Source organism: Malania oleifera, chromosome 8 (genome assembly GCF_029873635.1).
Source record: "Malania oleifera isolate guangnan ecotype guangnan chromosome 8, ASM2987363v1, whole genome shotgun sequence".
Taxonomy (NCBI): Eukaryota; Viridiplantae; Streptophyta; class Magnoliopsida; order Santalales; family Ximeniaceae; genus Malania; species Malania oleifera.
This window is the reverse complement of record NC_080424.1, coordinates 82,011,694-82,035,555: the sequence shown is the minus strand read 5'-3', so window position 1 is coordinate 82,035,555 and position 23,862 is coordinate 82,011,694. Positions and strand designations below refer to the sequence as shown.

Here is a 23,862-nt window from a genome sequence, read left to right as displayed (position 1 = left end):
CTCCCCCAATCTACTGATCACCAAATTTAAAAATCTATAATCTGCGACAAACAAAACCCTCAACAGCTTTAGCAAACCGTCGGCGGTATGGGCTAAAACCATCAATATGAGTCATATCTCCAACAATAATCTATTTGTGTTGTTCCTCCTCAAAGTTCAACACGAGGTTAATGTCTAATGTTCTTCTTAGTCTTATTTTTTATGCATCCTATTTTTAATATCGAAAAATCAAAAAGATAAAGTAGATATGACATAGTTCTTATAATGGAACATATTGATTCGTATTAACAGCTGTTCAAGGAGGAATGTTTTTATGCTATGTTAATGATTTAATAACTAGTTTTGTAGCTCCAAAATGTTTCAATTTTTGCCCCTAGTTGTTATCTAGATATACCACAAAAGATGTATAATCTAATGAGGCTATTATGAAGTATAGACTCATGGGAGGGACAAGCTCTTCTGAGGATCATTTGGAACCACTTAGGCAGAAGTGTTTTTTTTTAAAAAAAATGCTGAATTTAATAAGTGCTAATAGTAAATGTTGAACTAGAAAAGTGTTGAAATTTATAAGTATTGTTTAGTTGTGTTTAAAATAAGTGATATTTGGATATTTACTTTTATTGTAGGGTATATGACTAATTTTAAATGCATTTTAATTTATAAATATTAAAATTTTTAATTAAAATTTTTATTAATAATTATTTATAATAAAAATTTAAATATTTTTTAAAAAAAATAATAGAAGATTATTATTTTTAATTAATAATAATCTTGTTCTAATTGTGTATTTATAGCATATTACAATCAAAATAAATTATGATAAAAATAATATTATTAATTAATTTTAATTTTAATTTTATTTAATGTTATTTAAATTTAATAAATAGTTCTTGTTCAATCTAGAATTGAATTATAATAACTAATATGTATTTGTAAAATTATTTTAAATAATATTATTAATATTCTATAATTAAAAATTTAGACAATAATTAAATTAACATTCTAATTAAAACTTAACTATTTGCTATTAACTAAAAAAATATAATATTATTTACTAATCACAATAATCTTATTATTAATGTATATTTATAGCATATGATTATCACATTAATTTTTTGTAAAAATAGTATTAATAACTAATAACTTTTTTAGTTTATTTAATGATAATTTAAATTTACAGATGATTTTTTACTCTCTCTAGAATTTAATTATATTTTATTAATAACTAATAGGTTATAATGCATAATACAATAATATATGATTATCTCATTAATTTATGTTAAAAGTAGTATTAATAACTAAATTAAAATTTTTATTTTATTTAAGGATAATTTAAATTTATATATGGTTTTATATTCTCTCTAGAATTTAATTATATTTTATTAATAATTATTAGGTTATAATGCATAGTACAATAATATATTTTTTAATTAAAAATTTAATTAATTATTATGCTAATTATTATTTTTTAATTAATATTTAAATATTTTTTTAAGTAAAAATATTTTAAATTATTTCTCAAAATTCACTTAAATAAATCTTGAAAAATATTTCTAAAAAAAGTTCATTTTATATTAAGTGTTTATTGTATTACTACCTTTGCACTCGAAGGTCAATCTCTGTCTGGCCCGAAAAAACCTTTGTACGCCTCTGCTGCCTTTTAGGAGGCTTATGCCTCATAGAAAATGTCTACCTGAGATTGTCCCTTGACTTGTAGGTCCTGACATAAGGTTAGAATTTTAACTCTTCCAGAGTGATAAGTCAATGATGGCTCTCCCCCCCCCCCCCCCTTCTCTCTCCCAGGAAGGAGGCCTTCTCTGCCCTCCACCTAAGCTGCACAAAAGAGGCCCAAAGCCAATCCTAAGAAGTAGTGGAGTTTCGTAGGGTCTTTTTGTCCAAGCCACATCTTCACAAACATGTTTATTTCACCGAGTCTCCCCCTGAGACAGTGCCCAGATCGTTACACCTTTCGCACGGATCGAAACTTATTCGATAAAGAATTTTGCTATCATAGGATCATTAGGTAAACGTCATTTTTTTTTACTAAAAGTATTTATTTTAAATGATAAGTGCTTAATTACTAGTACCCCAAAGCGAAGGCTGTCTAGTTTATGATTTCTCAGGGCTAGGCCTGGCAAAACGAGCTGGTGGGTCGGGATTGGGCGGGTCACTAACGAGTCGGGTTATAAACCAGCCGGGTCATAAACGGATTGATGTTAAACGGATCACACACATGCCAACCCTAACCCGCCCGTTTAATAAACAGGCAGGTAACGGGTCACCCGTTGAAAAAAATATAATTTTTTTTATTTTAAAATTTCATATAAAATGACATTTTTAAAAAAAAAAACTGCATTATATTTATTAATTTTTTGGTCTCCGCCACCGACTCTGGTTTGCCGCCATCGTCCCACTGATCAGCCCAGGATGCCCCGTATGGGCTGCATCATTCCATCTATCCCCTTTCCTACAGCACAAGCTTCAAACCCCATGTACCAACAAAAATCTAGAGAGAGGTTCCCCTTCTTCTATGTGAGGTGGGGCATACGTAAGAGCGCAACCTAGATAGAACGTGGAGCGCCGGCCGCCGATACAGTTACCATGCTTACCAACTCTTACCATTGCCGCCTATAGATATAGATGGGAGGTCAGTGAGGGTAGCTTGCTTCTCTTCTCCTAGGCTACCTGCACATGTTATTCTCGAATAATGTATATATATATATTTGTAATGACCCTCAGGTACACGTGAGGGCAATCCACGGTCAACTTGCCAGCCAGACAGGGAAATTTCATAGACGACCCAAAAGAGGAGACTGGAGAGGCGCGGCGCGGGTTAGGGTTAGGGAGTCGGAAACTTTACTTAGCCTTAGGGTATTTTTTTTTTTTTAAAGTGTATGTGATTGTGAACCTGAACCGTGAGGCGTGAAGGCTTGAAGTGAAAGGGGGGCTAAACGCTTAACTGAGAAGGGCTGAAATAGCGAAATAATGGGTCACCCACCGGATAACCAGCCCAAACCCGCTTAACCCGTTTATAAACGGATTGACCCATGACCCGTCCAATTATTAAATGAGTTGACTTTCTCAAACCCAGACCCGTTTTAAACGGGCGGATCCGGGTGACCCGACGTGTTTTGCCGGGCCTACTCAAGGCTGTAGGCTACTTGAAGGAGGGTCCCCCACCAAACGTTGCCCTAGGTGGTAGAGCATCATCATGGACTGAGACGAGATGTCCTGCCCCCATTCACCTCCCCCTGCATTGCATTTTGGGCTAGCTCGCTTGTTAGCTACCTTTATGCTGCATGTACTCAAGACAAGCCTCAGAAATACATACCCATATATTGTGGCCAATGTTTGGACTTCTCCTTTATATAGTACATGTATTATGTTGTAGCTAATTTTCGGATTATAGATTCTCCTTAGTAATGTTTTCTTATGTGGGCAAGAATACAATTATCCTCATTTCTTAAAGCAGGAAAATAAAGAAGGTACTTCAAAAAACTGTAATTCCTCTGATATGGCCAAACTAAAACACCATTTTACCAAACCTTTTTCTATTTTCTTGAACTAAATTCTAGCAAAGAGTTAGATGTGGTCAAAGAAAACATTCTTCTTTTAATTTGAATAAAAAAAATCTTGGAATTTGAATATAAATTTTTTAAAAATTAATATAATTATATTATGTTTTATTCAAACTTACACATTTAAATCCAAAGTCAAAACATTATTTTCTATACATTGTGTTGGATAGACTAATCATGGGTATTCTTTGATGCGTGTGAAGTCAATGATTTTAGTTTAATATTTCACATTTTAAAGTTAAATTTATTATTCACATCATGTTAGATACTTTGTAAGAATTTGAAAAATACAAAAACAATATTTCTAAAACATGAAAGTCAACATGATTTAAATTTGTGTGAATTCAAAATATATATATATATAATTTTATATTATATTTTGTTCAAATTTTATATAAATATAAATCCAACACTAAAATTGTATACCCCAAACACACGGTGTCGTTGAAAATTTTCCATCTAAGCTTTTAAAAATTTTGTTTGCAAAATAATTTATGCTTTTATATATAATTTAGAAATACATTAAAATGTTGACAGTTAGATATTTAATATTTAAGTACAAAAAAATCATAATAAATTACAAAAAATTACCTGCTAAAAGTTTATTTATTATTCTGTGATTGGAAGAGACTTCTAAACTAGAAAGCAAATAAAAATCACATAAAAAAGATTTTAAAGTTCAAATCTCAACTCATAATAAATTACTAAAATTTAGCTGCAGAAAAAATATTTATTACTCTGCAATTGAAACAAAATCCTTGACTAGAAAGCAAATCATAATCACATAAAATTTTTTTCCAAAGTTCAAATCTCAACATATGTCTAATATAAATACTCAAGATATACTCTTATATAATTCATATTGATCTTACATTGTAAAAGTATTTTATCTTAATTTCAAAAATAAAAATGTCCAAAATAATTTACCCTATCTGTATATCCTCTATAGATTATATATTATCATTAATAATGAGAACAATATTATTTCCAAAAATAATAATAATAATAATAATAATGGCCCATTTGAAAAGCACAAGAGAGGGCAGCTGCACCCTGCAGGTGAGGCAAGTAAAGAGATTGACAGCAACAAAATTGGGGGGCAAATTGGCATCCCGCTGTTTCTAAAATGACATTCCTACAATGGCCCATCATCCCTGCCCAATTTATCACCTTCATTATTTTCCCTATCCCTTTGGAATTGAGCCTTCCGTTGGGGCATTTTATATGCATACGCCTCATCTGTTTCACAAATCCATACAGACGCCCACTATAATAACAATTCAATTTCTGTAAATTAAATTTCTGAACTCATAAGAATAGTTTACCTAATTTGCATCAATGTAATACTACCACGACTTGACGTGAGAATGAAATGCTATTTGACATCATATTTTCTACAAAAAATTCTAAAGAGATCCCATCTATATATAAATATATATAGACAAAGGCTCGCGCACACAAAATAAATAGACCATTCAATCAGTGATGGACGGTTGGATCAGATCAGTGATGTCTGTTCCATCAGAATCTGCAAACAAATCTAGCTATCAAAAACAAATAAAAAATCAAGAACTCGACAAATAATAGTGTTTTTATTCGCATGAACGTAAACTATAAATTCAAAGAGGCATTGCCGTATAGCGCACCAAAAATGGACCACACCAGCTGACCTTATTGCCATGGCGCCATTATGAAGAGGCAGTCTCTTGAAAGACGGTATCAAGGACCCAGCCATTTAAAAATGGACAGCATGGGACAATGGTTGTGTATGACATCAGCCAAACACATCTTCGTGATATCCATAGAAAATTTTAAACTCTGAGGTACACCCCAAAATTCAAAAAGGACTACAGAAGTAGTGTCAAAATGCAAATTTGTTTTGGTACAATCCGAGTGTGTGTGTGTGTGTGTGTGTGTGTGTGTGTGTGTGAGAGAGAGAGAAAGAGAGAGAGAGAGAGAATGCGTGGAGCGATGAATTCAATCTATCTGCATTTACATTTGCTCAGACGAGAACAATCTTATATTTCTTCTATGCCACAAAGCACACAAGAAAACTGCAGACATGGTGGCACATAGGAGCTGCCACACGTTTCCTTTCCCCAGAAAGGTGGACTCTAGGGAGGATTATCAAACAAGATCTAAAAGATAATCTCATGAACCAAAATATCATTTTCTTCAACAGTTACCTAAGCAGATGGCATGCTTTCTGCAGTATATGGTCTAACACACCCACCCGAAGCCTTAATCCCTTTAAATATTTGTTTCCTCTGCTGAAGCTGCTTTCTTTCCAGTGTACCGCTGAAAAGAGAGCAAAATATCTCACTGATACTCCTATGGGTACATGATAATTCCAAAAACCAAAAAAAAAAAGAAGGAATAGTAATAGTAATAGTAATATAATGAAGAAATAACCAAATAAAAGGAAAATGGACTGACATGTTCGGGAGAGGGAATTAATTTACCTGTTTGCCCATGGAGAAAGGAACATATCGGTACTTAATCATGTGCATTATCTGCCTCTTCATTGTTGAAATGAAGAGTAGCAGCCAATAGAATAATAGAATTGGCCAAAATACAGGCACATCAAACGCACTGAAGAATGTCAACATAAAGGCAATACAGAAGGCTTTTGTAATTGAATACCTGTCACAAAGAAGAGTAATAGAAGAATGCTTAACCCAAGTAACTAATTTTTAACAAGCATTCAGGAGAAATAAGGCAATAATTACCAAGATAGAGACAACATTAGGAAATAAAGACATTATTTATCAAGATATCTCTCTTTTCTAAAGCAAATCCCCCGTCTGCCTCCCACTTCAAAAACTCATTTTTGGAAATTTTGACATACATCATTCATTTCCTAGCAGTTCCATTGATTTTCAAATTTCAAAAAAATATTTCTTTTGTTTCATAAAATGAAACAAAATCACAAGGTTTATCATTCATTCTCAACACTTATTACATCTTTTTCTTTTATAAAAGAATTTTATTAGAGAGAGAGAGCTCAAAACAAAAGGAATAAAAAAGCAAAATAAGAACTCCAGAAAACAAAGATTACAAATCAGCTCTATTGAAGCAAAGCCAGCCAGCCATGCTCTTAAGTCTGCCAGAAGTAGATACCAAAAGAAGCATTCGCCAAAACCCATAAGAGTGCAAGAAACACACTATACCATTCTATTCCAAAGCAAGTTGTGGGAAATCCAAGTTCTTAAAAACTCGGGCATATCTCTCCAACCAAATACATCAAAAGATAGCCATAATTGAACACTGTCACAAAGCCTTTATCTCCTTCCCCTTTCTGAACCCCTAAAATATCAAAGAGCAAAATGACCCCAAGGACGAAGGGCACGCCAAATTCTTTCCAGAAATACCACAACTAGCTCCAAAGGGTTGAAGAAAAAAAATGACAATGTAAGAACAAGTGTGAACAGGTCTCCCATTCTTGAAACAAAGGACACGCACATCAAGTGATAAGTGACTTGTTAGGTCTACATTTCAGAAGCAAGTTATTGGTATTTATTTTTTCCGAGATCACTGTCCACAAAAATGCATTAACCTTAGAAGGAACATTAGCTTTCAAAATGAATAAGGGCAAACGAAGTAGCATTAGGAACATGAGTCAAATAATTACAGAAAATCCCCAGGAGAATCTAAACCCAGAACTCTTTCGTCAGCCCCAATTGGAACTGAAAAGAATGAAGTGCATTAATCAAGAGGGCAAGCTCGTGGGTCTATCTCTTATTAAGGTTCCTCACAAAATGAAAATTCTAAGAATGCCCAATCTCTTGCACAGGGGAAAAAGCAGAGACGGGAATCATAAAAAGAAGATAATTTATAGAGACAAGGATAAATGATCACAAAGGGGCCTCCCCAAACCAACGATCCTACCAGAAGTGGATTCCTCCCCCCATTACCAACACTGTATCGCACATGAAGGGAAAACAAATGATGAATCAGTGACAGAAATTTCCAAGGGCTCAAATAGGTAATAAAAACCCCAACTTAGGGTCCACCATTTCGAAGAAGTCTAAAGTTACTACAGATAACCCCTGAACCAAAGAGAATTGGGATCCCAAAGGAAGTGCAACGCCTCCCGCCCACCCCAAGGAAATGATTTTTGGACACCAAGTTACCCAGACCCAAACCTCCCTCCTTTAGTACATCTTTTCATAATCAGTTGATTGGTATTTCATCAACTCCCAAATAAAGAAGAAAAATCTTGGTGTTAGTTCTGCATTTACTTAATATTAACTATTTATTTGGCATTTTCACCATTTGTTAATGGAACAAAATCTTAAGCTTTATTATTAGCTTTCTCAATATCACTTGTGCCTTTTATAAAGTGTTTAAGTTTCAGCCACCTAGTGAACTATTAACCATTATGATATTTTTTAACATTGCATACCAGCTTGCATCTCTGCCTCTTCCTTGCCCACTTCCAAACAGGGTATCTAGAAGGGACACAGTAACAAAGAAATCCACCTAAGGACCACAACAATAAACTGCAGACAACAAAAATGAATGATTGAACCCCTCTTGCTTAATGAGAATTCCTTTCTCAATGTGCAAAAGGACAAGGACCACTCCGGAAATGGGAGACCCAAAAATCAAAAAATTACATACACAACACAAGCATCATCAAAAATTGTTTATGTATAAACTAGTGTTTGCAAAAAAACACGGCACAATATAACAAATAGCAGATATATCCTATTCATTGTAGAGTCTCAGAAAAAATAAATCTTGAAATTAGCTAATAACAATTGAGGCTCTCCACCAATTGGCAGCACGGCAGTCCTCCCCCTGCAAGTGATCGCGCAGCAGCAGCAGCTTCTGTGCTGCACAGGAAGAGAAAGGGAGGGTGGTCTCAGGTTCCTACTTCTTTAGTTATTTCCTTCTAGTGCTTGTGTGAATCTCTCTTCCACAACCATTCATAGCCCATGCAGGCAGATCACTGGGTAAGCTGTCCTTAGGTTTTTTATTTTGGTCCATATTTTGCATGGTCCATGCAAAGTCTACATGTTAAGCTTTGGTTATTTCATGTTATTGTTTTATTCTATTTTATTCTCTGTGTTTAGTGTCAAATTATCCATGCATGGCGTCCTTTGTGTTATTTTATTTAGTTATTTAAAATAAAGCAAAAAACTAAGGGGGAAAGTAGAAAGTTTTCTTTTAAATGTGGGGATCATTATTTCTATTTATTATTATTATTAATATTATTATTATTATTATTATTATTTAAATCCTGCAAAAAAAATATGAAATATGTTTTAAAAATCCAAAAGAAAAATGTGTTTAGTTACTAGCCTTATTATTATTATTAGTATTATTATCCCCTTCAATTGATTTGATAATTATATTAATTTTATAATTAAAATTTATATTTTCCATTAATTAAAATAATATAATATTATTATTTATTAATTAACAATAATCTTGTTATTAATGTGTATATATATAACATATGATTATCACATTAATTTATGTTAAAAATAGTATTAATAACCAAATTAAAATTTTTAATTTATTTAATATTAATTTAAATTTATAGATGGTTCTTTTTATTCATTCTAAAATTTAATCATATTTTATTAAGAATCAATATGTTATAATACATAATAAAATAACTACAACAATTACAACAATAAAACCAAGCCTTAAGTCCCACTAGGTGGGATCGGCTATATGAATCATTTTCTGCCAATTTATGCGATCATGGACCATTTCTTTTGATAAATTCATAGATATTAAATCATTACTTACTATCTCCTCTCAAATTATTTTAGGTCTACCTCTACCCCTTCTACTGCCCCCTACAATAACTAACTCATTCTTCCTCACTGGCGCACTATGTAGTCTACATTGTAAGTGTCCAAACCATCTGAGTCGTCCCTCCCTTATCTTATTTTCTATGAAAGTTACACCTAACTTACCGCAAAATATGTTCATTCCTTAATTTATCTTCAATGTTATACCACTCATCCATTTAAGCATTCTCATCTCGGCAACTTTTACTTTTTGGATATTTTATTTCTTTGTCGCCCAACATTTTGATCCATATAGCATAGTTGGTCTTATAACTGCCCTATAAAACTTCCTTTTTAATTTTAAGGGTATTCTACAATCACAGAGCACACTTGAAGCACTTCTTCATTTTACACAACCTGCTTTAACTCTATGCATTACATCATCTTTAATTTCTCTTTCAACTTGCATAATAGATCTAAGGTATCGAAATCTACAAGTGCTATTTATTTCTCCATCATCAAGTTTAACTTTGTCTCCAATATTCCTCTTACCATCACTGAAATTATGTTTCATATATTCTCTCTTATTTCTACTTATCCTAAAGTCTCTAGAATCCAAAGCTTCTCTCCATAATTCTAACTTGGCCTCTACTCCGTCCCTAGTTTCATCAATTAATACAATATCATCTGCAAACAACATACACCATGGAACCTCCTTTTGAATACTCTCAGTCAGTTGTCCATCACTAAAGCAAAAAGATAAGGGCTCAAAGTAGATCCTTGATGTACACCTATGGTGATTGAAAATTCTCTAGTTTTTCCATCTATAGTCCTTACTCTAGTCATTACTCCATCATACATATCCTCAATGACATCAGTATACCTACTACATACACCTTTTTTTTCTAAAACCCACCATAGAATTTCCCTAGGTATCCTATCATATGCTTTCTCTAGGTCAATAAATATCATATGCAAGTCCCTCTTCTTTTCCCTAAACTTTTCCATTAACCTTCTCAAAAGATATATAGCTTTTGTGGTAGATCTTCCAGGCATAAAATCAAATTGATTTTCTGTGACCTTAGTTTTTAACCTTAATCTTTGTTCAACTACCCTTTCCCATAATTTCATTGTATGACTCATAAGTTTAATTTCATGATAGTTATTATAATTTTGAATATCTCCTTTATTTTTGTATATAGGTGTTAAAGTACTTTTTTTCCATTCATCTGGCATTTTCTTAGTTTTTATAATCGTATTAAATAAATTAGTTAACCATATAATTCCGTTATCACCTAAGCATTTCCAAACTTCAATAGGGATGTTATCTAGTCCTATAGCTTTCCATTTTTCATCTTTTTTAGTGCAAACTTAACTTCGTTAACTCTAACTTTGTGAATAAATATCATATTTTTAGTTTTTTACTCATTTGACAATTCTAAGTTTAAGCCTTCTATTTGGTTTTCATTAAACAAATTACTAAAGTAACTTCGTCATCTTTCTTTAATGTCTTCGTCCTTAACCAAGACAATATCATCATCACTTTTTATACATTTTACATTTCCTAAGTCCTTACTCCTCCTTTCTCTAGCTTTAACAAGTTTAAATATATCTCTTTCCCTTTTTTTTGTATCTAATCTATCATACAAACTATTAAATTATCTATATTTAACTTCATTAAAGGACTTTTTTGCATCTTTTCTCATCTCCTTATACTTTTCAAAGTTATCCATGTTTCTACATTTTTGCGACGTTTTATACCAAATTCTTTTTGTCTTTATAACTTTTTATACATCTTTATCCCACCACCAACTTTCTTTGCTATTCGAGAATCTTCTCCTTGATTCACCTAAAATCTATTTTGCTATCTTTTTAATAGAGCTAGCAAATCTACTCCAAAGAGTATTTGTATCTATCCCATCCTCTATAGTCCAGTCTCCATCTTTGATCATTTTATCTTTAAATTTTATTATATTTTCTCCTTTTAGGTTCCACCACCTAGTTCTCTTACACTGGTTTATTTTATCTTTTTTCTTCCATTTTTTAATACATATATCTAACACTAAGACTCTATGTTGTGTGACTAGGCTTTCACCTGAAATAACTTTACAATCCTTGCATGATAAACAATCTACCCTCCTAGTTAAAAAAAAAAATCTATTTGACTTCTATTTTGTCCACTTTTAAAAGTTATTAAGTGTTCTTCTCTCTTCTTAAAACAAGTATTTATTATACTAAAATCATATGACATAACGAAGTCTAAGATCATCTTCCCAGACTCATTTTTGTCTCCATATCCATATCCTCTATGTATCCTCTCATAATTTTTATTATCCCTTCCAACATGTCCATTCAAATCTTCTCCTATAAATATTTCCTCAATCCCTGGTATGCCTTGTATAATACTATCCATATCTTCCCAAAATTGTCTTCTAAGATTTTCTGCTAAGCCGACTTGAGGAGCAAAAGTACTAATGATATTCATCATCTCTTGTCCTAATATTATCTTGATTTTTATAATTCTATCCCCTACTTTATTTACATCAACAATGCTATCTTTTAAGTTTTTGTCTATAATAATTCCTACTCCATTCTTATGTTTTCATTTTTCCAATGTACCAAAGTTTAAATCTTGATTTATCAATTTCTCCAACTTTCTCCCCCACCCACTTAGTTTCTTGAAGGAAAATTTTTTTTTTTTTTTTTCTAATCATTGTCCACAATTTTCATGTTTTTACCCGTACGTGTCCCTATATTCCAAGTTACTATTCTAATCCTAGTTTCCTGAACTAACGTCTTTACCTTCCCATGTTCAGAATGATGCAGGAACCCTCGCATATTTGACACCATACCCGGGCACTAACACGGCATGTCGCTTTAGGGCGACGATCTAGCCCACCCTCGCCCACTTTTCGCTACACCCGGGTGGTACAAGTGCAACGCATCGCTCGTAGAGGACACCCCAGCAAATATTTGGTAAGGATTCATATCATTAGTGATCTGACAAATTTTACACTGGATGTCAGCTACCTAACGCAACCCTCCTCCTTTAAATACAATATTTTTTTTATTAACAATAATCTTGTTCTTAATGTACATTTATTACATATGATTATCATATCAATTTGTGTTAAAATAATATTATAAGTTAAATTAGTATTTTTCTTTTTTAATATTAAATTTTAATTAATAGATGGTTCTTCTTCTTCATTTCAGAATTGAATTATGTTTGATCAATAATTAATATATTATAATATAGAATAAAATAATATAAGATTCTCTTCTAAAATATTTTTTAAAATTATAAAATAGCCACTAAATTTTCTTATATTTACAAAATTAACCCTGCCTATAAACAGTGTCACTTATAAGTAGCCAAAAAGTTATCTTAGATTGTTTCTCAAAATTCACTAATATAGTTATCAAAAATGTGATTCTAGAAAAGCACTTTTTGCAATAAGAGTTTGTTGCAGTACAAGTCAAATGCAACTTTTTTTATAAAAGTGGTTATTTTAAGTGATAAGTGCTATAAGCACTTTTCTTTAAGTGCTGCCATACAGAGGCTAAATCGACCAAACCATGCTCTAGGGGACTGTTTTAAACCATACAATGATTTCTTGAGCCGACACACTGAGCCTTTACTCCCCTTAAGCAACGAACTAGGTGGTTGCTCTATATCAACCTCTACCTAAAGATCACCATATAGGAAAGCATTCTTCATATCAAACTAAGGCCAATGACATGAAGTGGCTAAAGAGATAAAAGTACCAAGGCAAGTTTAGTGACCAAAGAAAATCTGTCTAAATAATCTAAACTATACATTTGAGGATATCCCTTGGAAACAAGGCGGGCTTCCAAACAAGTCACAAAACCATCAAGATTGAATTTCAAATTATACACCTAGTGATAACAACCCATGGACTTGTCACGAGGAAGAGCTACCAAATCCTAGGTATCATTATCATGTAGCGCACGCATCTCTTCAACCATTGCAATCCTCCACCCATAATGGAATAGGGCTTTAAAAATAGATTTTGCAAGAGCAAAAAAAGACGAGTACTAACAAAATAATAATATGAGGATGACAAGAAATGAAGAAATCATAACGAACAAAATTAGAGAGCAGATATTGGGTACAAGTACGTTTACTATTCCGAACAGCTATAAAAGGATCAACATCATGAGAAATAGGATCATTTGATGAGGAAATTATGGATGAAAAAAGTAGAAGCTAGAGGAGGCTCCTCCCTTGAGTCATCATGTGTATACTTGCAAATTGGGATGATCCAAGCAACAAGAAGGACTCAAATTGAATGAAGATGTAAGAGGATTGGGCATAGATAATAGGTTAGGATCTAAAAGGCAAGGTAGAGAAAAGGACTCATGAAGACCAACCAAACTCAAGGAATCAAAGTAGTATGGTGTATACTCAAAAAAAGGCGATGTCGGGATAAGATTATTGATGGATCAAACCAGAATTTGTCATATAGGTAGTGAATTGGGTACGAAAGTACTCCTTAGCATTATCATTACGAAGTATCCTGCCCAGCATATCAAATTGAGTCTTTATTTGAGAGCAGAAGGCACAAAAAGACATTAAACAACTCCAAAATGATCTTTCATTAAATACAACCAAGTCAACCTAAAGTAATTATTGACAAATCTAACAAAACACCAAAACCCCAACTTCGACATGACACGACTTGGACCCCAAACATCGGAATTGACTAGCATGAAAGGGCTAGCTGCCCATTTGTTGACCCAAGAGGCGAAGGGAACGTGATGATGTTTTCCTAGTTGACAAGAATCATAGCCTCACACACAATATTAGAACAAAACTCAAGGTAGGAACTAGCTGTTTCAACTTATCCAAAGATGAATGACCAAGGTGACAATGGATTTGAAGCAATGTAACAACAATTGCGCAAGCAATGGGAGAGAGAGACTTAAAGTAGCATAATCCATGAGCCTCACGTTTTGTGCCAATTGTCTTGCTCGTCTTTAGATCCTGAATAACCACAAATCACAAAATCAGGAAAGAAGGTTACAAACCAATTTAGTGTTTGTAAGCTTAATAACATGAGATCGAAAGGGAATTTAGAAATGTACAAAACAAAATAACGATGGACTAAGATTTACTATTCATATCCCTTTAATTGTATTAGTGGACCAATCAGCCAGGGTAACTTGAGGTAGATTTTTAGAATACCAGAGGGTAGAAAAGAAGTTGGTTACACCTATTATATGATCAGTGACAGCAAATTTGATAACCCAAAGACTAGTGGGAAAGATACCAGATGACATACAGACTATAGGATCACTCTTTTGAGCAAAGGATGCAATGTGGTGAGATGCTTGTTGGGATTCTTGATACTATAAAAACCTTGAATACTCTTCCTCTAAGACGATTATAATACGTTGATCACCTGAGCAAGTGCCTATGAGGGAAACAAACTTTTGGGATTTGGGGTTGCCATATTCTCATGGAATTCCAAAAGTGAACTTTTGGACCAACTGAAACAAATACAAACAAGTCAGCCACTGATTCAACCACAAACGAGCCACCAATAATCAAACAGCACTGCCACAGCCCCCAAAAATTAACCTACACACAACCACTGCCACAAGGCACCAACCGATCAACTTAATAATACCGAAGCCCCCAGGCATATGGCGCAGTGGCAAAGGGCGGTCTTGGTGTTGGCATCTCACGATGTGTGGGCATGGATCGATTCCTGGCTGCTGCGCTGCACATCCGCGTTTACCTCCAGGAATGTGATGGGCTAGCTGCTCCTGGCGTGGGATTAGTCAAGCTAAGCCCAGACACCTGGTGTTATCCAAAAAAAAAAAAACTTAATAATACCGAAGAACAACTAACAAATTGCCATGAGTGAATGACCCAAAAAAGTTCATCTTTGAACAAAAAACATGACCACCAACTTGATATCGTGGTATCTGGAATGGTTCAAGACATTTTGGAGAAAAAAAATGCAGGAAAAACTGGTTGGAAAGTGCCGGCAGTTGGCCAGCGTGTGAGATGAGGAGGTCTCTGATGATGAGATTTTACAGTGCTACAGATCAAAAGGTTCTGTTGTTAACTATGTGATCGGTTTTGTGAAATATACAAGGGTTTTGATGGCTTTGAGAAAGGCAGCAACAGCCAGGGTATTTTCCAACAACTGCATTTTTTGGCAATCCCTGGACTGGTTTCTAGGCTGTAGGAGTGTGGTTGATCCTCCTATACTAGCTGATTTACATAGGATGACTAGGTTTAGCGTTTAGGGATTGGTTTGGAGGTGGTGATAGGGTTTGGGTGGATCTTGCTCTAATACTATATTAAATAATTGGATAAAACGGAAGACTAACCACAATGTAGATCTCTCCATCTATTTATAATATATAACAAGTACATACCAATGACCATAAAACTAACACACACTTACTAACATAACTCTAGCACATATTAATAATGCTAAATGTGACCAAACAAACCATTAACAGGCTTTATGGAGGTTGATTTATGCGACTTGGGGCATAAAACGGGTAATGGCTGGGAAGATTGATCAAGCAATGGACACTTCAAGAGGGATAAGAATCATAAGATTCTCTGGGATGTAATTCTTTCGCACTTTTTTGGCTGGTTTGGAAAAAGAGAATGATGTACTGCAGGCAAAAAAAAAGAACCATCAATGGTAAATTTGGACAACCACTAAAAAGTGATTGTAAGTAGGAAAACGGAAACAGCAATATATTTGGTTAATACTTCTAAAACTAAAACAAATTAAAAACTTGATTGAACAAATGATCATTTTTCCCTTGAAACAAAAAATAATTAAAAATATGATTAAAATAACAAAAATAAAAAAAAATACAAATAAATAAATATTACGATTTAAATAAAAACTATCATAATTATTTTACTTAATTATTATATTTCAGAACTCGCTTTTTGTGCTACAAGAACAATCTTATTGTACACAACAATTGCAAAATAGTAAAAATATTTTTAAAAATGAGCTTTATTCTTTGCTCAACTTGTTTAAAATTTCATTGATATTTCTATATTAATTATATTTTAAATTCACATGATCATTTTATTTTAATCACATTAAAATTTGTGTAAAAAATGAATAATTAATCCACAAAATTTAATTTTCTATATTAAAGTATAGTGGCAATTGTCATAAACTGAAAACCATAAGAATCTAGTTTTTAGTTTTTTTTTTCAAAAAAAAAAATGACAAGAGAAACAAGACTAGCAATGTAAAAAAAACAAGTCATATTTCTCCATAGTAAAGGCATGGAAACAAAAAATATAAAATAAATAAAAGATACCAAACAGCCCCTTAGTTCCTTCAATGCATTTTTTGAGATAACATTTTCCATGTTCCCTCATCTATCATAAGACCACATCTTAGTGCCATGAGGAACATGTGTCCAAAAAATGCTATGCTGCCACTAATCTTCCTCTTCATCCTTGATTGTTGTTGCCATCACCCTTCATACCACCAATGACTCCCTTAAACTGGATAAACATCAACTTCCTCATTCTCTTCATTGCTATCATCACAACCAAGATGGCAAGATCTAACATCTCCACAATGTCCTCTTCAAGCTCAGCTAGGTTCCCTTTTCATCCTTAGCCATATTCACTATTCATCCATTAAGGCATATTGACAAGCAACTCCTATCTCATCTCTAATACATGGATATGAACCAGCAAGATAATTAATTTCAAACCAACCCATATAGATAAGTTATTGAACTTAGAAGCATATTCCTCTACCAACATACCATGTTGCTTCGGTGAATGAATCACTCCAACAATTCCATTCCATAATCAGTGCGCAAAAACTTGCTTCATCTTTGCTTTTTTAAAATATGTTCCCGAGTATTGACTTATGGCTTCGCCTTGTCAAGCACCCAGCTCCTCAACTCTCTTCCACCATTAAAGTGCAGTGCCCTTTCATTTAAGCATCCATTTCCATTCAAAATAATTCCCCAAGCATGCTTCCAAATCCATATAATCTTCAGCATGCATGTTCCCAAAAAAAACAGTACCTTGTATATTTATCCCAGCACCATTCAAATGAAGAACATGACTCACAGCTCCGGCATCATGAGTGGTATTTTCATCTTCAGCATCATCAGTTGTCTCCTCAAGACTACCATCGACCGTGTCTAAGCGATTGTTGTTGCCTTCTAAAGTCTCCATGCGGGCACCATATATTCTGGTTGCTATGGACTTGAACAACATGGAACAAGCTGACAAATCTTCAAAAAATTTCCGCATCTCCCCAGTTTTAGTTGTTGAGCTTCATTTCCTCTTATACAGCCTCTACTGCACATTGTTTGAAATTAAAACCCTAACACTAGCCACTATCTAAGGATCATGCTGCTCTAATATCAATTTGAAATAATGCAAGCAAGAAAAATCATCAAATATAAGCAAAACAAACGCTAAAACTTGAGTGAGATTAAACGTGGAACAGGAGATAGAGTTTAGGGTTGAAGAACCACCAAAATTAACATCAAAATAAATAAAACACCAATTGAAATGAATGCTAGTTTATCAATCCTGGCCTTGATTACAAACCCTATCTAATCTTAGCCATTCAATCTAATTAAATGACCACATGCTAGTCATGTGAGTACTAACATTTGACACCAGAGATAATAATAAATAAAAAAACTAATTAAAACAAATGGCTGCTACAATATCCAGCTAACAGTGGCATGGGTAGAGCTAGTGCAATGATAACCATGTTCCTGCATCACAGAAACTCTATCTTGGAAGGAATTTATTCTTCTTTGGAGAGACCAAAAAGCAAGTATTTTGTTTTTGGACAAAGGGTTCATTTAGTAAAAGCCCCAATAAACAAAAAAACTACAAAATAACCACAAAGTAGTTAAATATACAAATTAATTAAACCTAAACTAACTGATCTTCTAAAATAACCAGAAATCTCCCAACCTAAAATACTACCAAAAAAACATTTAAAGTTATCCATTGGTGGTTCTCCATCAGTTAGTCTCTCGGGGCAGTGGTAGTGTTTGTATGTTAGTTTTTTGGGGTTGTGGCAGCGTTATATCAGTTTGTTGGGGACTCGTTTGTAGTCATTTCAGTGGTTCACCTTGTTTGTTGTTGTTCTGGCCATTCACCTTGTTTGTCATTGATCTTGTTTGTGAGCGTTGGGATAAAATCCATGAATCCCAAAAGTATTGCTCCCTTCATCACTGCCGCGTATAACAACTGAAAACTGAAAAGTTGGACGGAAAGAATTATGTTCAATGGTCTAAAGTTGTTAAGATCTACTTGACGGGCTTAGTAAAACTGAACACTTGTTCCAATTCGAGTCCTCTGGTGATAAAAGGAAAGAAGTGTGGATTCAAGAAAATGCATTGATTATCTCCCTCTTGTGGAAATTGATGAACCCCAAATTGCACGGAACATTTGAATGTACACAAGGAGAGGAGTGTTACTAATTCTTGGTGGCACAAAGTTTCCATCTTTGCTAAAGTCTATTCTCACATTCTTCATGCTTCCTCCAACATATTATCCCCAGCCCTTGCATCTAGCATTTCAACCCCTGGCTCCGAGAGGGCTGCTTTCATAACACAAGATGATTCTGGTTTTCATTACAAAAGTTCTCAAGGCGGTTCAAGTCATCATGGTTGAAGAGATGGACAAGGTAAAGGCCCTCCTCACAAGTGCACTCATTGTGGATAAGGAGGTCATACAATTGACAATATTGGGATCTTAACGGCAAACTGCCTCACATTGCCAATGCAACCACCACAGCTTCCATACATTCAAGCTCGAGTGGAGAGCAAGGTATTATATCTGTGTCAAAGGATGAGTATTCCAAAGTCCAATCCCAGCAAGCTTCACTTCCCATTGCATCTCTTGCTTAGACACTAACCCTGCAACTTGCCTGTCAATATTTCTTTCCGTAGTCCTTGGGATATAGATTCAACAGCCACTAACTATACAAGAGATGCACCTAAATTATTTTCTACTCTCCATTATTCCAAAAGCTTACATTATGTTACCTTTGCTATCAAGTCCACTACTGCCACTAAGGGAAAAGGGAAATAGTAAATCCCACTTCCTATGCTTCTCTTTCTTCTATTTTATATATCCCCAAGTTCCCCTTCAATCTAATGTCATTTAGCAAGATTACCAAATCCATGAATTGTTCAATAACATTATTTCCTGATTATGTGGTTATTTAGGATTTTAAGACAAGAAAGACGATTGGAAAGGGGTATGATGCTAGTGAACTCTACAATTTTTAGTCAATATCTCCTTTTATCGTCTGCATTGATGTTGTTACACCACTCCAAATCCATTGTCGCCTTGGTCATCCTTCATTGGAAAAGTCAAACCACTAATTCCTACTTTGAGTCTTATGTCTAATCTTGAATGCAGACCTTGTCTAGGAAAGTACCATTGTGTTCCATTAGCTTCCAAGTCAATAAATGGGCAGCAAACCCTTTTGTGTTGGTCTATGTTTAGGGTCCTTGTCGGGTTGTGTCCAAATCGGATTTCCAATACATTGTAACTTTTGTTGTGTCTTTTGTGCCTTTCATTCTAAAATAAAACTCAATTTGATTTGCACGTTCAAATACTTCAAAGTGATAATGTTAAAGAGTACTTCAATATCCAATTCACTACTTATATAATGCAATCTAATATTGTTCATCAGTCATCATGTGCCCACATTCCACAACAAAATGGGATTGCAAAGAGGAAAATAGACATCCTTGAAGTCACTTATACCTTACTTTACCAAATGCATGTTCCTCAAGTGATGAGGAATGATGTTGTGCTCACTATTGCTCTCTAATCAACAAAATGTCATCCTCTATTCTAGGTAACAAAATTCCATACTCCGTTCTCATCACGAATGCTCCTTTGTTCTCTTTACCTCCTCATATATTCAGGTGTATCCCCTTTGTTCATCAGTTAACCCTTGTGGAGGATAAGTTAAACCACCATGAAATGTGCTTTTTTGGGCTACTTGTGTACTCAAAAGGGTAATCAACACTTTACTCCTACTTTGCAATGTTTTTTTCCCTATTGATGTGACCTTATTTGAGTCTTTACCATGTCATTCTCAGTATGTTAGTGCTTTGAACCTCAATGAGCCTCTTCCCCCACCTAATTTTCTAGATTCTAGTTTATTATTCTAGTCAAGATGGCAAATCAAGGGGGGAAAGTCCCTTCCAACTTCTACTGCTACGCCTTCGGTTTCTTTATCTAATGATCCTATTTCCCACAAGGTTGATCCTCTCATTGCTATAAAAGTAACACACATGTACACTACATCCCATCTTTAACTTCGTTTGCTATAAATTTTTGTCACCTTTCTACTATTGTTTGGTTAGTACTATTATCTCTACTCTTTTTAAATTTGTTTATGAAGGCTCAGCCCACTATGGATGGAGAATTACAATGGTCGAAGAGCTGCATGCATTAGGAATTAGAATCTCTTCCTCCCAATAGACCTAAATTTGATTGTCGCTAGGTGTGTACTGTAAAATCAATCCTAATAGTTGTGTGGCTCATTTGAAGGCCCATCTTGTTGGTAAGGATATAGTTAGTTATATCAGACACATTCTTCACAATCGCCAAACTTGCATTAGTACACTTATTCATCTCCTTAACAACCATTTTCACTGGCCTCTACATCAGTTAGATGTGAAGAACACCTTCCTACGTGGTAATTTCAAGAGGAGTTTATATGGAGAAATCACCTAGGTTTATAGCTCATGGGGAGTTAGGTTTAGTGTGTCAGCTAAAGAAATGATTACTTAAAATGGTCTCCTAAACCATGATTTGGTCGATTTCTCCTAAACCGTGATTTGGTCGATTAGGTGTTGCAGTACTTGATTTTGGTCTCCGATGTACAATAGAACATTCTATATTTTATCAACATACATCTAGCAAAATTTTACTTATTGTGTATGTGGATGATGTTGTGATTACTGGTGATGATAATCAAAGTATCTAGTGCCTATAGCATTTTCTATGGACTAAGTTTCAAATCAAAGATTTGGGACAGTTGAAGTACTTCTTGGCTATAGAAGAATCAAGATCTTGTATGGGTAGTTGGGTACCATTTTGTCATAGAGGAAGTATGTTCTTGATCTTTTAGATAAGACTAGACTGTAGGATCCAAACTTGTTGATACACCTGTGAATCTTAACAGTAAGTTAAGCTATATATGAGTGATTCGTCACTCAACCCAAGAGGGCATCGAAGACCTATTGGAAAATTGAACTATCATAAAGTCATTCGACCAAATATATCTTCCGCAACAAGTCTTGCGAGTAAGTTTCTTAATTTTTCAAGAACAAGCCACCTAGATGCAGTAATTCGCATATTGAGATATCTCAAAAGTGCACCTTTGGTCTCTTATATCAAGATCAGTGTCACACTTATATTCAGGGATATACAGATGACGAATGGGCCAAGTCATCTTTTGACAGGTCCACAACCAGGTACTCTATCTTTGTTGGTCTGAAAGAGTAAGAAACAAATTGTGGTGGCTAGATGAAGTGTTGAGCCAAAGTATACAATATGGCTCACACTACATGTGAACTTATTTGATTGAAGCAAATGTTAGAAGAATAGGGTTTTAAACATTCTCAATTTATGGTGTTGATGTGTGATAATCAAGTTTCTGTTCATATTGCCTCCAACCCAATCTTCTATTAATGGACAAAACGCAATGAAGTTGATTGTCACTTTGTTTGGGTAAAACTTGTGCAAAAGGTCCTTCCAACCACTCATGTGAAATCTAGTTTGCAACTTAATGATTTGTTCACTAAATCCTTGGGGGATTCTCGTGCTAAATTCATTTATAACAAGCTAGGACTACGAGCATATGATATCTGTTCTCCAATTTGAGGGGGAGTGCTAATGGTTTGTCATTTAACTTTGTTAGTATGTGCAAGTGTTATGTTAGTAAGCGTGAGTTAGTAAGGGCATTATGATCATGAAATGTACTTGATATATATTATAAACATAGGGAGAGACCCATTGTTGTAATTAGGTCTTCCATTTTACCCAACACTTCAACAGCATAGTGGCACAAAGTGGGAGCATGTGTTTTCCGGGGTATGTTAAAAGACAAAGGGTAGAAGCATATAGGAAGCACCTATAAAAAATACAACATCTAGTGCACAAGTCTCTTGCGTCATCAGAGGAGTGAGAAGGGCAAGATGTACACAGTCTTACCTTCAAGCTTGGAGAGACTGTTTCTGTGATTTGAATCTATGACATCCAAGTTTTGATATAACACTATGTTGATGTAATGTCCAGTGGATAAAGCTCCCAACAACTGAGGACCTAAGGAGGCATAATGTATGCAGTCTTACATACACTTAAGAAGACTTGTTTGCGTGAATTGAACTTCTAACCTTTAGGTTGCCTCTAGACACTAAGGGGCACAAAGGGTTTGCCCCTTTCGTCAGCTCTGATTTTAGAGAAATTTCAGAACTTTTTTTTTTTTTTTTGGCAAATGATAAATAAGATTTTTCCACATTAAGCATCAACCACTATGCAATTAAATCCTCAATCTGTATAAATGTGACTCTAAACGTAGGAAATCTCATCCCATATCTCTCAGAATTTTCATCTTATATGTTGCATTGATCAAGCCCCATATGATGTAAGCATTCTGGTACAATTTTCTCTATTGTTCAAATTAATAAGGTTACTCAAGAAAGGAATCGCAGGGCTACAATTTAAGCTACAAAATTCATTCTGGTTCCATAGTGTGCTAAACGAATACTTGATATAAAAATTAAAAAAAAAAAAAATAGAATCTGATATAATGAACACACCAGAATTTGAACTCGGGAAGGCGGCGGACGAAGGGCCGAAATTCATCGGAACCCCGAGTAGGGAGGGCGGGACCGTCGACGAGCTCCTGAATCTCGGGATCAACCTGGGGAGAGAGGAAGGCGATGAGTAGTTGGAGGATGTAGATACCAAGGGCGTAGGTGATGATGTAATAGCCTTGGATCAGATACACGCGCACGGCATAAATGAGAGCAATCGCGGAAAATGCGATCCAGCGGTGGAAAACAAGCAAGGTCGATTTGTCGAGGATGTGCCGGTACCGCCGTGAGACGGCGTGGCCCCACCGTGATACGGCGGAAGACGCGAGATCGTCACTTCCGGCACCGCTGCTCATGTTCATACCCCCAAACGCTCTCTCGCTCTCTGTTGTTTCGCGTGTCGAAAAACATAAATGCTGCGACTTTAAAGAGCCGCCGCTATCGGTGCGGGTCTAAACCGTCCGCGTAATGTTCACTTTGAATCGGGTCTGAAAAATCCAGGTCTGAGGAAACGGAATGTTCGTTGACACTTGAATTGACACACGATGGGACCGATTTGGATCCAGCAACTTCTGGGCCGGGCTAATGTACGGGTTTTTTATAAAAATATTTAACATAAAATATAATAAACACAATTATTATAGGATGGTTGGTCATATAATTATGGAAATAAAACTACTAGCTTT

General features: G+C 34.6%; 1 protein-coding gene across 2 annotated transcripts; it reads right to left on the bottom strand.

Moving 5' to 3' along the window:
- Window positions 1-4,848: 4,848 nt before the first annotated feature.
- On the bottom strand, window positions 4,849-23,621 carry LOC131161696 (protein RER1A-like). Of its 2 annotated transcripts, XR_009138598.1 has the most exons (4): window positions 23,180-23,615; window positions 6,041-6,221; window positions 5,765-5,876; window positions 4,849-5,106 (listed from the first exon to the last, which is right to left on the bottom strand). XR_009138598.1 is itself a non-coding variant. In XM_058117638.1 (3 exons), the coding sequence occupies exons 1-3, from the start codon at window positions 23,536-23,538 to the stop codon at window positions 5,829-5,831; spliced, it is 588 nt and encodes a 195-aa protein (XP_057973621.1). In that variant the 5' UTR covers window positions 23,539-23,621; the 3' UTR covers window positions 4,849-5,828. The 2 variants fall into 2 exon arrangements, 1 of the variants encoding a protein (XP_057973621.1); XM_058117638.1 differs by having other exon boundaries at window positions 4,849-5,876; window positions 23,180-23,621.
- Window positions 23,622-23,862: the final 241 nt, after the last annotated feature.

Coding starts and splice junctions, on each gene's coding strand:
- LOC131161696 (XM_058117638.1), bottom strand. CDS start 23,538: ATGAACATGAGCAGCGGTGCCGGAAGTGACGATCTCGCGTCTTCCGCC. Junction 6,222..23,179: donor CTTCCCGAGTTCAAATTCTG/GTGTGTTCATTA, acceptor TCTTTGTGACAG/GTATTCAATTACAAAAGCCT. Junction 5,877..6,040: donor CTTTCTCCATGGGCAAACAG/GTAAATTAATTC, acceptor CTCTCTTTTCAG/CGGTACACTGGAAAGAAAGC.